General features: G+C 35.2%; 1 protein-coding gene across 2 annotated transcripts in view; it reads right to left on the bottom strand.

The window, feature by feature from the left end:
- Nucleotides 1-230: 230 nt before the first annotated feature.
- GRB14 (growth factor receptor bound protein 14) overlaps nucleotides 231-13,276 on the bottom strand; it is a 63,346-nt gene continuing 50,300 nt past the window's right edge. Inside the window, exons 7-14 of one of the 2 annotated variants that reach the window (XM_074595254.1) lie at nucleotides 12,213-12,323; nucleotides 11,927-12,022; nucleotides 11,267-11,347; nucleotides 8,953-9,069; nucleotides 8,799-8,856; nucleotides 8,621-8,708; nucleotides 4,755-4,848; nucleotides 231-859 (exon numbers count right to left, since the gene is read on the bottom strand). In XM_074595254.1, the coding sequence (XP_074451355.1) occupies nucleotides 713-859; nucleotides 4,755-4,848; nucleotides 8,621-8,708; nucleotides 8,799-8,856; nucleotides 8,953-9,069; nucleotides 11,267-11,347; nucleotides 11,927-12,022; nucleotides 12,213-12,323 (792 nt within the window). In that variant the 3' untranslated portion in view covers nucleotides 231-712. Of the gene's footprint in view, nucleotides 860-4,754; nucleotides 4,849-8,620; nucleotides 8,857-8,952; nucleotides 9,070-11,266; nucleotides 11,348-11,926; nucleotides 12,023-12,212; nucleotides 12,324-13,276 lie in introns of both variants that reach the window. The other variant, XM_074595256.1, reaches the window with a different exon arrangement.

The raw sequence follows: 13,276 nt of genomic DNA, 5'->3' as shown, positions 1-13,276 counted from the left end.
GTAGGTATACACTAAACCACCTTATGCACTACGTGATATTTTATGCATGTTTATACATATCACAGCCAAGTGACGCTCCAGCTTTGTAAAAAGATGTAGATCTAGTCATTAGAGAAAAAATCCATTAAAATATTACAACAGTAAGAGCAATGCAACTGATCAGTTGTAAGTAGTTTTAATGATTTTTTTAACTTTTTGTATGATAATACTCAAAGTAGCATTCAAAAATATAGTGCAAAATATTTATTCATTTTATTTACAAATAAAATGTGCAGTTCAGCTTCTTATCCTCACCACAATAAATGTTATTCTTCTATGTGATGAATAGAAATTATGAGAAACATTTGAAGAGACAAAAAGTTAATTTTAAACCTAAGAACAAAGATCTTCCCTTCAGTTATACTGTTGTAAAAGTTACACAATATTACCTTTTTTAAAATTATTTTCAGCTGAAAAAAAAAAACGCAAAGAAGTCCAAGAGAACACTAAAGAATTACATAGGAAAGAATGTTTTTTTAAAACCATAAAGTTAATTTTGCTGTGACAATCACAATGCAAAGTTCTTATCCATATAGAATATAAATTTTTTGCATCTAAAACATAGAATCTTTACAATGTAATGCTTTGTCCCTTCTTACTATACAAATTGCCTTTAGGGGAGAAAGTATTCCAGTATCTTCCTTTCCTTCTGATGAGACAACAGATGCTTTGGTTAAAGAGCAATTCGTGCGCAATAGTGTTTTAACTTGCAAGGCAGTACTCCTTTATTAAGTTGGTAGAATTCCACTAGCTGGATGAGATCAGTAAATCTTGTATGACCATCATCAAGGGTATAGAATAGCTTCCCATCATCTTCCAACTGTAAAAATGATAAAAATAAAAAGAAAGATAGAATAAAATCCTCTTTTGCGATGGTATTTCTTCCTGACTGAAATACTTGTTTGAGAATTCTTCTTGTAGACCAAGATATTCATAATCTTATGACTATTGAGAGAGGGAAAAATACAGCAAGATCAAAAATAGACAACAGAAAGATAATGCATTCTTTAACTTCTCTTTTAAGTTAGGTACATGCCTAAAAGAAAAGAACAAGTTAAATAAATACAGGAATATTATTTCTGCACTAATAGTACTACTTTGTGCCTTTGGCATGATAGCTGGTTAATATGAACACTTGAGTTTTTACAGATTGACAAGAAACAACCAAGTTTCAACTTACTGATGTTACTTACTCATGGATTTCGACCTTTGCTCCATTCATATGCTGTGTAACTGCTACATTTTATATCACTTATTTTGTAAGGTCCAATGCGGCTACACATTGTGCCCTGGTGTACTGGATGCTACTTGCTATACCACAAACTGCCCACCACAAAAGTAACATGCTTGGTATATTCTTTGTTGTAGGAGAAAGAACTGCTGCAGCTCCAAATGCATGTGTTAGCACAGGTACAAGAGAGAAAGAAGAAACTGCAAAACATACCTTGAAAGATTACTTTTGACTTTTAGATGCTTAAAAATTTACGAACATTTCCCTATGCTATTTAATGAACATTAGCTCTTGCACGATTTGTATTGCACTGCTGACAATATACTTTCTTGATTTATTTCTTCTACTGCTGACATGTCTAATATCAAGAAGCTTCAGTGCAATAGGAACTAGTCAGTATTAATGTAAATAGAAGATAAAAAAACACGTTTAAACTATTCTAAAAAAGGTAAAAAAAAGATACTTTACAAGATTGAGAGCATAGTGAACAGAAGATACTGAAGAAGGGCTAGCTAGTAACAGATGGTGTGCTAGGGAAAGAGGCAACTATCCCTCTTGAGTACAGGGGAAGGGAGAACATATAATTAGCTCTCTTACCTGTAATTAAGGTTTCTCATCTGAAGCAGTTGTTGAACTGCTTATGACTCCTGGTTATTCTACCCCTTCCTACCATATCTGGAAGTAGTTTGTAATTTCTTTATTCTCAGACTTTGGTTAACCCAGGTCAAACACTGATAGTTGAGGAACAATCAATGTGTACATGTGTAAATTCCTGTGCTCCAGCCAAGAACCTGAAAATGGATTATCATCCATCGGACTTTCCTTATGCATGCAATTTTCCTGCCAACACACTGAAGACAAGGAAGAGCTGACAATTCAGATGTCTGTTGACCAAGATTTCATTTTTAGCTTATTTTTCTCCTTCCAAGTTAATCCCAAACCTCAAAGTGAATACTAGACAGATTGCTAATTCTAAAGCCATCAATATTTTGCAAAGTAAAAACTCATATCAAAGTTATGTTGCCCAGGAACCTAACATCTTCTGCAAGCTAACAAGGCCGTTATGAGAGAACATTTATTGGAAAAAGACAATCCCAGAAATGTATATCAATTCTTCTTCTTTTGCATGGACTACAGAACAGCTAATTTCAGGATAGATTACACAGAAATTAATTTGTATCAACTCAGAGTAGTAAGGATGAAAAATACATTTAAGCTATCAAGTTCTCCAGTTTTCACAGTATGGGATCCCAAACGGATCCCAAAGCTAAGATGTAAGAGAAAAGTAATTACTTTAGAGACTGAATGATTTTTAACTTGTAAGAAGACTTTCTAAATGCTGTTAACTTATTTACATTTAGTAGGAAATTTATATTCTCTTAGCAGTAGCTGGAAAAGGGCAAGAGTTTGGAAGAACAGTAGAATGTGAAGTTCAAAAAGGTAGCCTTGGTCTCCAACTAATAAGCTAACAACTTACTGCAGTAACACAAAATGCCTTGTTTCTTAGAAAATTGTAACTTCATTTAGAAGATCAGCAGCAACTGGAAACAAAACTTTTCCCGCATTAAAAAGTAATTTTCTGAACTCCTTAAAGACTATTGTTCTAGCAAAAACAGAGCATGCGGTAAGTCAGGGTATTGAGAATGCCATGAGGGGTACTGAATGCGACTGGAAAATAAATGACAGAAAGGAACTGAAATATACCTAAATTTGGGGAACTAACAGTTTCCATATTCACATTCTCTCTCTGGATTAGATTGTTCTCATCACAGATACCTTTTTTCCTGTAACTAACGTAGGATAAACTGCTTTACTTGTTTAGAGGTTTTGCAACTGAAGCAGTACAGGTCATCTAGACAATCAGCATGGAGAAACTGACCCAAGTCTGTAGACGCTCTATATCAAAACAAAGATTCCCCATTCCTCCAAAGATCCTACAACAGGAGAGCAAGGGTTTGGAATGTGTGTATATGGTTAATTCCTCAACGTACTGCTTACATCTGCAGAAGAACATTAGAATTGACTGGATAAGTTTTTTGAAGGGAAGAGGAGAATCATCCAGCTCAGAGGAAACTGAAGATAATTGCAGCTTCCTGCTACATCTGCTCTTAGAGAAGAGAGGGTCTGTTTTCTAATAGGGCAAGAAAAAGTGGTCTCTCAAATTTGAGAGTTAAATTACATCCCAATGAAGCAGAATCATACAGTATTTGTACAGAGTTCAGAAGGCTTTCTAAACCACACAACAGTTATCCCAAAGCAAATACTAGAAGCAACCACAGTCAATAGACGCACAGAGATCTTACACCTGTGATTCTGATTACAGAGCATACGTTGATGCTCGCATGGGATCCAGGGCACAGGTACCACTGTTGGATGAAGGACTCCTCCATTGTTTGTACCTAACACAATGAAAATCCTGGCCCATTCTTTTAAATAACATTGATTCACTCCTTTCCTCCTCCCAAATAACACTTCAGTTTTATTCTACAGGAACTTTTTTAGGGGAGGATATCAGCTACAAGCCCTAAGTAAGGCATACAGAAATTTGATGAACAATTACAGGGGATCACCAGATCAGAAATAAACAAAAAAAAATGCCACTACACTGATTTTTACTGAGAAACAGCAGAATCTCCTAGAAACTTCAGTAGGAAGAAATATGGAGGGTAGAGTACTATGTGGTCTGAAAGAAAGGTTCTTGTGAAGAGAGAAGAAAAAGCTATGTTTGCTCCATTATGTCAAGCATCTGTAGCTAAAACACATAATGCTGAAGTGTACCCCATCTCAACAGAAGTAGCCTGTAAAGAAAACAGTATGAACCATCTCTGGAGGGAGTGGAAGAGATGGGGAAAGCTGGCCACCCTGGCAAGGGAATTGGATGATATCTGCAATGAAAACTGATGGAAATATGATTTCAATTTAGGAAATCTCAGCTTACCTATAAGTAGCTGGACTAAATAAATGTATCAATTTTTTGCTAAAATTTTCCCCCTGAAGAAGACTTGGACATGAATATATCACAATAACATGAATCAAGAGGAAAGGTCAGCAAAAAATGTTTGACTCCAAATATTGAGAGAAACTATCCTGAACAGATGAGTCAGTGAGATATACACACACATCGTCCACAGTCCACCTAAACAGATGAGTAAAAAGAAATTGTGCACATATTGGAAAATGAAAAGGCAATATGACCTTTATTAATACATGACTTCCATGCCATCATGATTGCTTCTATTCCAGTTCAAATAGATTCGCCTATTTTTTCAAGATACTTTTTAGGATTTCATAATACTAGTCAAGCTTTATAATAAATCAAACAGCAAAGTTAAAAAATGTTCAACTCAATTATTTCTAGTGATGCAGGTATTATGTTTACACCTTCCATATAACAGCAAAAGAAAAAAAATGCATCAATATTCTATCACAATTATTCAATTGTTCTGTTTTACGACTGTATGTATAAACTGAAAAATTTACTTACTGGTACAATTTGAAAATGCTTTATTTTTAATCCATGACTCAATGACAATACAAATGTTTTGGGGTTACTTTGGCTATCACGTACCAGGAATACCCTAAAAGAGATTGAAAATTTTCACAGTAAGATCACTCTGGAAAGCCTTTTGTAAACATCCAGTTAAAACTGTTGTAAATTCATTATAGTAAGTATTAGTGAAAAGGAAAAATAATATTAATTACATAAGTTACACTTTTAATTGGTATTTCTTTGCAAACGTGTCACTGGATATACTTTTTCTTAAATTCTTCTTCACTTTGTCTATTATATGAAAAATACGCATTCTCAGAATGACTGACACTGTAGGTGTTAGTTTTTACACTGCATAGAATTACAGTCTATCTCTTCAGACAGAAAAGCACCCTCAAAGTTTGTGCTTCGAACAAAACTTTTCATTGGACTCTGACAGTTACCAAAATCACAAGCATTACAGGGAAAATTCGAAAGGTAGTTCAACAGGAAGTTTACAGAAAAGGTAACGCAAGATATACCAGAATGATTTTCACATCTGGCCAATATTCATAAATGCACGCTCACTTCTGCACATCAGCAAAATTCCTACTGAGACCGAGCTACACTCTGCTCACTATGGCATCGTTATTCAAACCACAACGCTCTCAATGGCCAACAGTGTCACTGCAACTAGTTCACTGATAATTTATTGCAGCCAAATTATGGACAGACGTAATTTTGGCATAATCCTGGCAGGATAATCTGGTACAGGCCAAGGATGAATACCAGTAAGAGACAACTTTCATTGAATCACCGGGTTTGGAATATCAGCAGATAACAGTCCGGAGGACAGAGGGAAGTACCTGATGCACAGCTTTGTAGTGGACAGAGTCTGAACTGTTTGTACTGTGCAGGACTGAACAGATACAGCTAACCAATGTACCAAAGAAGGGAAATGGAGGGAAAGCTGTTGGCAAGCACGCTCCTCTTTGAGGACACCAAAGAAACGGGCAAGAACGACTTGCAGGTATCAACCAAGTGAGCACTACTGGCCGCCTACTTTTGCCCAATCACATACCAGGAATGTGAACACAACTACATGAAAATAAAGGATTTCTGAAGAAGAAAGCAGACAGAGGCTTACAGTGGATTTTCACTGACTAACAGCATGGATTCAAACTACTAATTTAATCCTCAAAGATTTTAGAGTTCTATATGTACAGAGTAAGAAAATACCTGGAATTAAGAAATTTGAAGTCCATAATCATTAACATTTCGACCAAAATCCCCATCCAGTCTAATTCAGAGCCCTGAGAGACTAATTCAGCTATTAAAGAGGGATAAATGCCAACTCAGCATATGGCTTGTAAGAGCACGCAGAAAGTATAAGGACAAGTAAAACTTCTCAATAGACTTGGGCTCTCCTAACAAGCTCTCTCTCACCACCTAGTGGCCTTTCACCCTCTCCAGGACGTGAATGAAAATTTTCAGAGCACAGTTAGATATATCCTTTGCATAAACTGAAATCTCTTGTACGTTTGTTATTAAGGACTGGCATTTTATTTTATTCAAGAAAAAGACACTATAAGAATGTGCCACTTTGCAGATATTGAAAATGGGGTCTCTACACCCAAATACTGAGATGTACATTAAACAATACACAAAGTAATCACATGGGGTAGGAAACAAAATAAAGGTTGATTAGGATTTATGTTGCCATTCATCAATTCCTTTAAAGTCCATTTTCTTACTTTTTTCCTTGTTTTAACAGCAAAGATAAGCAACATTTGTCCTCCTTCACATAAAAAGATCTTTACTCTTTTGCAACCTTATCACAACAGACCTACTTCAGTTGTCAAAGAACTTTTAAAAAGATCACTTCATTATGAAGAAAAGGTTGTAGTTCACAGAATCTTAGAAATGCTGGTTGTAAGGGAGCATTTTAGACATGCTGGATTACTCCAAACTGCTCTTTCATAAACTTATAAGGAATTTGCTGAATGACCAGTTGCATTTTGTCATGGGCCTTTTGGTAATGCTATTACCCCATTCATCAATCAAATGCCAATCAGTTCGCAATCCTGTCAACCATTTATCACTGAAAAGTCTTCAAATGTCCTTTAGAGAGTAAAGTATGAAATCTACAATATTGTTACATAAACTTCTTTAAGAAAGTTGGTTTTAACACCAGAACAATAGGTCTAAAGAATTTATTTATTCATAGCACACCTTAAGATTGTTGCTGTACCTAATTCTGTTACTGGGTTACTCAAATACTGAGACTACTGTAGATCCTTTATATAACAGTCTCTTTTTCTTCTATAAGCATATTTGTTGGTACATGCAGTATTACGGAGGTCTTACCACCTCTGTCATATATGCAGGAGATCTCCCTGCTTGGGATCACCTTAAAAGGTGATCTGGATCATGGATTATTTTCTCTGCCTAGCCCCCTGTCCCCAGAAGCTAAAAACCTTACTATTCCCATTAAAAACTTCCATATTTCTGGTGACAATTCATTCTTTCAGCCCATCAAAAAGCACAGCATTTGTCACATGCTGTAACGTATTCATGACTTCATTGTAACTCCTGAGTGTGTACCCAACAGCTCATACTACCATGTTCTAATCAATTCTAGACAGTCTACACAAGAGCATCATCCTCACCAAAAACCCAATGCGTATCTATGAATAGATCCAAGAATATAACATAAACAACACTACTAAACTAACATTAGCAAGGTATTCACTTCCTCATCTCAAACACCATTGCTCTTTACTTGTCAAATCTACCGGTTTTCATTTAACAGTATGTATGTGTACCCCCTGAAAGACACTGGGAGATTCGTCATCCCTAGAATGACATACTGCTCAGAAATACATGTTGGATTCTTCCCCATGTCCCATCCCTCTCATGTAACAAATGCAAAAATGAATGCAGAGTACAGAAGCAGTTTCAGGATGAATAGACAGGTTTAAAAACAGGGGCCTGAAATTAAAAAAAGAAGTAAAAATACAAAAGGAGAAGTCCAATTAGCCATTCTTGCTGATTATGACTATTTTTGTCTCCCTTTCCTTCCCATCTCTTTTTTTTCCTAGAGCCCTTTCTGTAGATGTAGAAAACAGTATTACAACATACTTAATCTAAAACTGAAGGAATTAAATGAGTAATCTGATGTTACAGGTACCTAACTAGAAACAGACTCAGAAAAACTTAGAGTTTTATGGAATTACTTATTGAATAAAGGAGGCTCAAGTTTCCATTTCATACGGGAGTAAGGATAAAAATACAGAAATGAAAACCAGGAGGATTTCAACATAAAATACCTACTTGCTGTGTCATTTTTTTAAATTAATATTTAAATGAGACAAAAATAAAAGTGAATAGTCTTATCCTAATGTTTATTGTTTACCATTAAGGGATAACACAATTTTTAGTCATTTCATGAGGAAAAGCATACTTTTTTTTTTTCCAACGGCCGTCCCTGCATAGTTCATCTTATAATAAGGTTAGTCAATGTTTTCAGGCTTTCTTTCATTCTTTCATCACTAATAAGAGATACAAAAGACACTGGTGCCAAAGTTGACAGTTCCCAGAGAATATTGTGCAAATACAGCGCTCAAGTGCCTGGCTCTGAGCAGACATAAGTAATCTGTCAGTGACAGAATCGAAGTGTTAGATCACCACTTTATTGCTTCCAAAAGATATAAAATAGAAACCAACTGATCCCCAGATAGCCCTATATAAAAGAATTTTTATTTCTATTAGGTAAGTGCAAAATCTTCCTTCCTCCATCACCCCCCCCAGTAAGAAGTACGTGAAAATAGCAGTTGTTGACTAGAAATGTCTCAGAAGAGTTATGTAAAGAATTAACTCACCCATCTACAAGTCCATGCTGCAAAATAAGTCTCTGAGCCTCTTCTCTAGAGATTTTATGATGGAACCATGACTGAGATCTGTGTATAGCTGTAGAAATAACGATTTTAAAAAACATTTTGCCTTTATTGAAAGAACCAGCTATTGCATTTCTCTGGCAATGAATTAACTCACACGTACCCATGTTAGACATGGCAATAGGACTACCATGTGAGTTGAGTCGTAGACACCCTCTCCTCTGTATGAGAGAGAAGTAAAAACGTGATTTCAAAGCTTTTTTGTTAAAAAAATAAAACAAAACAAAACTATTCTGATAAAGCAAAGGTGTTTATACCCGCCATGCTAATCCTTCTTCAACTGCAACTGAAAGGGCTTCCGTTGGATTTTCTATAATTCTGCTTCTGTGTCCTGAGAAATCCATTGCTACTAAAGAATTTTCTGAAATGCTTCTCTGCAACAAAGAAAAATAAATTTAGTTAATTTTTTAAAAGATCCATCATTTAAAAGACAGCTTCTGAGAAAACATTATGGTTTGTAAGTGGTGTTTCAAGTATCTGCAGCGTTTCCCATCAGAGCCAAACTCATTTTACCCTAGGGAGCATTTGTAATTCCAGTACGCTGCTGCAAAGCTTAATTTTACAGTCTGGCAGGACAGATCATCTTTTTGCATCACTTTACCATAAACTCTATTTATATTTTTAACTATACCTAGCCCTTTGCATGTCAAAAACAAGCTAGAAAACTGTTATTAAGTTGGCCAAGAAACAGAAAAAAGATAAAATACAAAAGTCTTATACATAACCATCAAATGAACAAGGATTTGAAATATTTTGCTATAAATAGGTCACAAATTTATGTATTTTCTATATAAACTTTCACTCAAAGTTTACCAGATTTAAGCATCGAAACCAGCTAGTTCTATGGAGTTTAACTTCTATTTTAATACAGCCTTTCTAACTCTTGTCACAGACTCAACAAACTGCTTGGTTTTTTTCTCTCAGTGAAGATCAAGTTTGTTACAATAGAATAAAAAGCATCGAAGTTTGACAAAACAGTCTTAAAACTCACCAAGATACTTCTCAGAAACCAAGGTTTACAAAATCGAGTTTAATATGGATTGTAATGGCTCAAATGCTGGCAGGCACTGGAATATCAAATAATTCAAAGAACATTCTAGCATTCTATAAGTTAAAGTAACATCTGGAACACAGGAGGCCCAGATTTCTGTACAGTTAGCAAAGCTTCCCAGTCCAAAACCAAAGCAGCTCTGTTTTGTTCCTGTTTGGTTACAAGCATGAATATAACCAGAAATGGAAGACAGCAGTTCTGCAGTTCACTGTTAATTCTTGACACTGTAGTCTAACGTCTGCCTGAGTAACTGTAACTTGTAAACAACTTTGCAAAAGTAAAAAAACAGGTTAAACAAGAGAAAATGTTTGCCTCTAGGAGAGTGGAGGGAACTCCTTGTAGCTGACATGGTTGTGAATTATTGAGAACATGAAACGTGGAGGTGGTTCCCCTATGAAGTACGTTCATTAGCTTGTGCACTTAATTCCCAAGTTTATCCAATTTGCTGTTTAATTAATGAATTATACGCAAGTAGAAAAACACTGCCATGCTTAATACTGGTTACAGATTCTGCCTGTGTTAGAAGCTACATGAGCTAAAATGCACACAACAGTGCAAGAGGAGAGAGAATCAGCAATGGCTTCCAGATCCGTTACAAAAGCAGCAGCTGGCTACTGTAACAGCTTCACATAACAGAAAGTAAAGACACAGTCAGTGTATTAAGAACAATTTCCAAGCCATGCTTATTAGCAATATCACTGAAAACTATTTTTGTGAATACCTATGATAGCAAATGCATATTTTTAGGCATTTTAACAGCAAGAACTGTAGTAAAAGCTCAAAAAATCCACCATAAAATCACTGTCACAAGTCCCGGCAACAAGTAATTTTTACCCAATTTAGCCAACAAAAACCACAAAAGTGATATAAATCATCCATGAAAAAGTCTGAAATCAAATGACTCATAAAGAATTGGGATAACGTAAGATGTTAAAGGACAAATGGATCCAATCCCAACTATCTGATTGAGGACATGGACACAGCAGCTCTTGTTCCTCCAAAACCCGGTTCTGGCAAATTATGGTGTTCCTCTGAAGTCCAGTCAGTATTACACCAGCTGAAATTCATCTTAAGTACTTAATATTTTATATTTTTAAAAAAATAAAATGGAAGTATTACTGTATACCAAAAAGGACTTGTTATAGCTTTCTTATTTGTCATTTACAGCATGTGTAACCTTGACTACCTTAAACACTTTGCTTCTTTTTTAATGCATTTATAGTTCTGCTGCTCTGTTTTCAAAATCCTCTTTCCATTATTTTTCACAGTGATAATAAGCTGAACTCCCAAAATACTGGGAAAAAGCCTGTTAACTCGTCTGAACTACCCAATTTGTATTAAGTAAGTAAATTAATAAATTAGCTCTCTAGCCAAGCCTGTCAGCCCTAAAGATTTCGGCAAGCATTTGCACATGCAAAGATTTGCAGGATCAGGTCAGTAGTATAACTGACACAAGTTACTTAAAAATAGCATAATGGCAGAAACAAGGTATTTATTCATGGAGCTACTGTGGGACATACCATAGGTGTTACATTCAAAGGGCTGCAGCCACTTCTACCTTGATATGGTTGCATGTAATTCTGATACAGCTGCATCCCATACTAAAACCAGAAAATAACATGGTTAGCATTTTAAAAACCTAAGCCAAGTAAATTTTTTCCAGATGTAAAAGATAACGCATGCTTTTCTTTACCATTAAAAACCAGGGACAAATGGTGTTTGGATAAGGAAATGCACAACATTGTCGTCGTTGCTGCTGCCTTTATAAATGTACACTCTGCATTAAATACTACCCATTTAATACACCAACTGACCTATTCCTATTTTGACACAAACAGACACATTTTAAAAACTTATTAAAGTTCCCTTCTTGTGTATTCCTGTAGCTTTGTTCAACGTTACTGAACAATCTCACTGAATTCAACATGGTTACATATAAGCATATGTTTAATGTTGAGTATTTGCAGGACTAAGGCTTCAAAATAATCCCATCCCCTACAATGATTCCAGTAATTTGGTCTCTCTCTGTTTGTTGGGATGAAGAAAAACAAGCTTTCACAGTACAAAATTGATACTGCTATTGCATGTGAATCTAGAATTGGGTTACTTCTCTACCGCACAGTATCAAATATTCACATAGTAAATTTCAGCAAAAAGTTAACTCCACACTGAAAAATTACCTTAAGCAACCTAATTGCTGTCATCCAACAGGTCCTACTTTGTTCATCATCTGCACAGAGCAGTTTCAGGTCTCTGGTTCCTCCTGATTTGTTAGGCTAGAAGGCCACAGCACATTTTTTTAGCATTAATGCATATCTTGAAGATAATACCTGTTGAAATAAAAGCCACTAATTCTCCTATTTTATAACAGACAGCTGAATATTGTTTTCAAAAACCTTAAAGAAACTTAAGCTTACCTAAAAACTGTGGCTTGCTTTAATATGTATCAGAATAATAAGCTTGTACCTTAAAGCAGAATCCATAGTTAGTTGGTGCTCCAAAAATCTTTTTGCCTGTCAAAGACATGTACATATCACTATTGCTGAATTCACAGAAAAACTGCAGATGTCTTGGCTCCTAAAAAGAAAAGCAATGTAATACAGTTAGATTATTTTTAGCCAGCCTCTCCAGATAAGAAACTCAAGAAGAGTATAGTAGTTAATCTTGTTCCAAAATACAGTCTTACATACTGCAGTTTTAACTGTGATATCATGAAATCTAGAAAGAGACAACTCAACGTTAATTTTATAATGCCGAGTAAAAACCCCTCTAGTCAAAGAGTTCGTTCTTCCAGAGAGGGAGAAAAACCAAAGTACAAGCGATATTGTTTCTGGGAAAACATCCACTAACTTCAAGCCACAATAATACTACAGTAGGAGTCAAGTTTTGAGAGCAGTATGCATTTCAAACATCAAAATAAAATATACTCTCATAATCTGAAAACCAACATACTGTCCAGTCCTAGTTCTAACCATTATCTCCATCCTCTAAGGTTAATTAAGTCAAGGAAGCAAATAAAAGAAATTTGCTGAAGGATATAAAAACATTTCAGTGAATACTCTGGCAGTAACACAGAAAATTCAGAATAACAAAAAACATTGTTTTAAGTGGATTGTGCAAAGGGTATCTTAACTCCATTATATCCTGTTTCATATAATCAGATTTAAAGTACTCCACCAAACGTTGAACTAGTAAAATGAAATGTACCCCATGACACAATTTGAGAACTCTCAAAATCTTCCTGTAAAATCCTTTTATACATAGGTTTTTGTTTATTTTAGACAATGAATTATTATGTTCACCTTTCAGCGCATCTACTTATACTTCAGGATTTTAACTATTATTTGAAAACTCATTTTAAAAGGGCACTCTGTTAACTGATTGAAGAATATTAACCAGAATGAAGCAAATTTAGGCAAAAAGAAACCACTGTTTCTAAGACAATACTTTCCCAGTTTTATACCTCAATATCTCTCTAGATTTTATCTTCAATAAATAGATTATTTTTATTCCTTTTTATCACAAAAAGT

Source organism: Larus michahellis, chromosome 7, assembly GCF_964199755.1.
Source record: "Larus michahellis chromosome 7, bLarMic1.1, whole genome shotgun sequence".
Taxonomy (NCBI): Eukaryota; Metazoa; Chordata; class Aves; order Charadriiformes; family Laridae; genus Larus; species Larus michahellis.
Note: the sequence above shows the minus strand (reverse complement) of the source record. Positions and strands in the feature narration are given on the sequence as shown.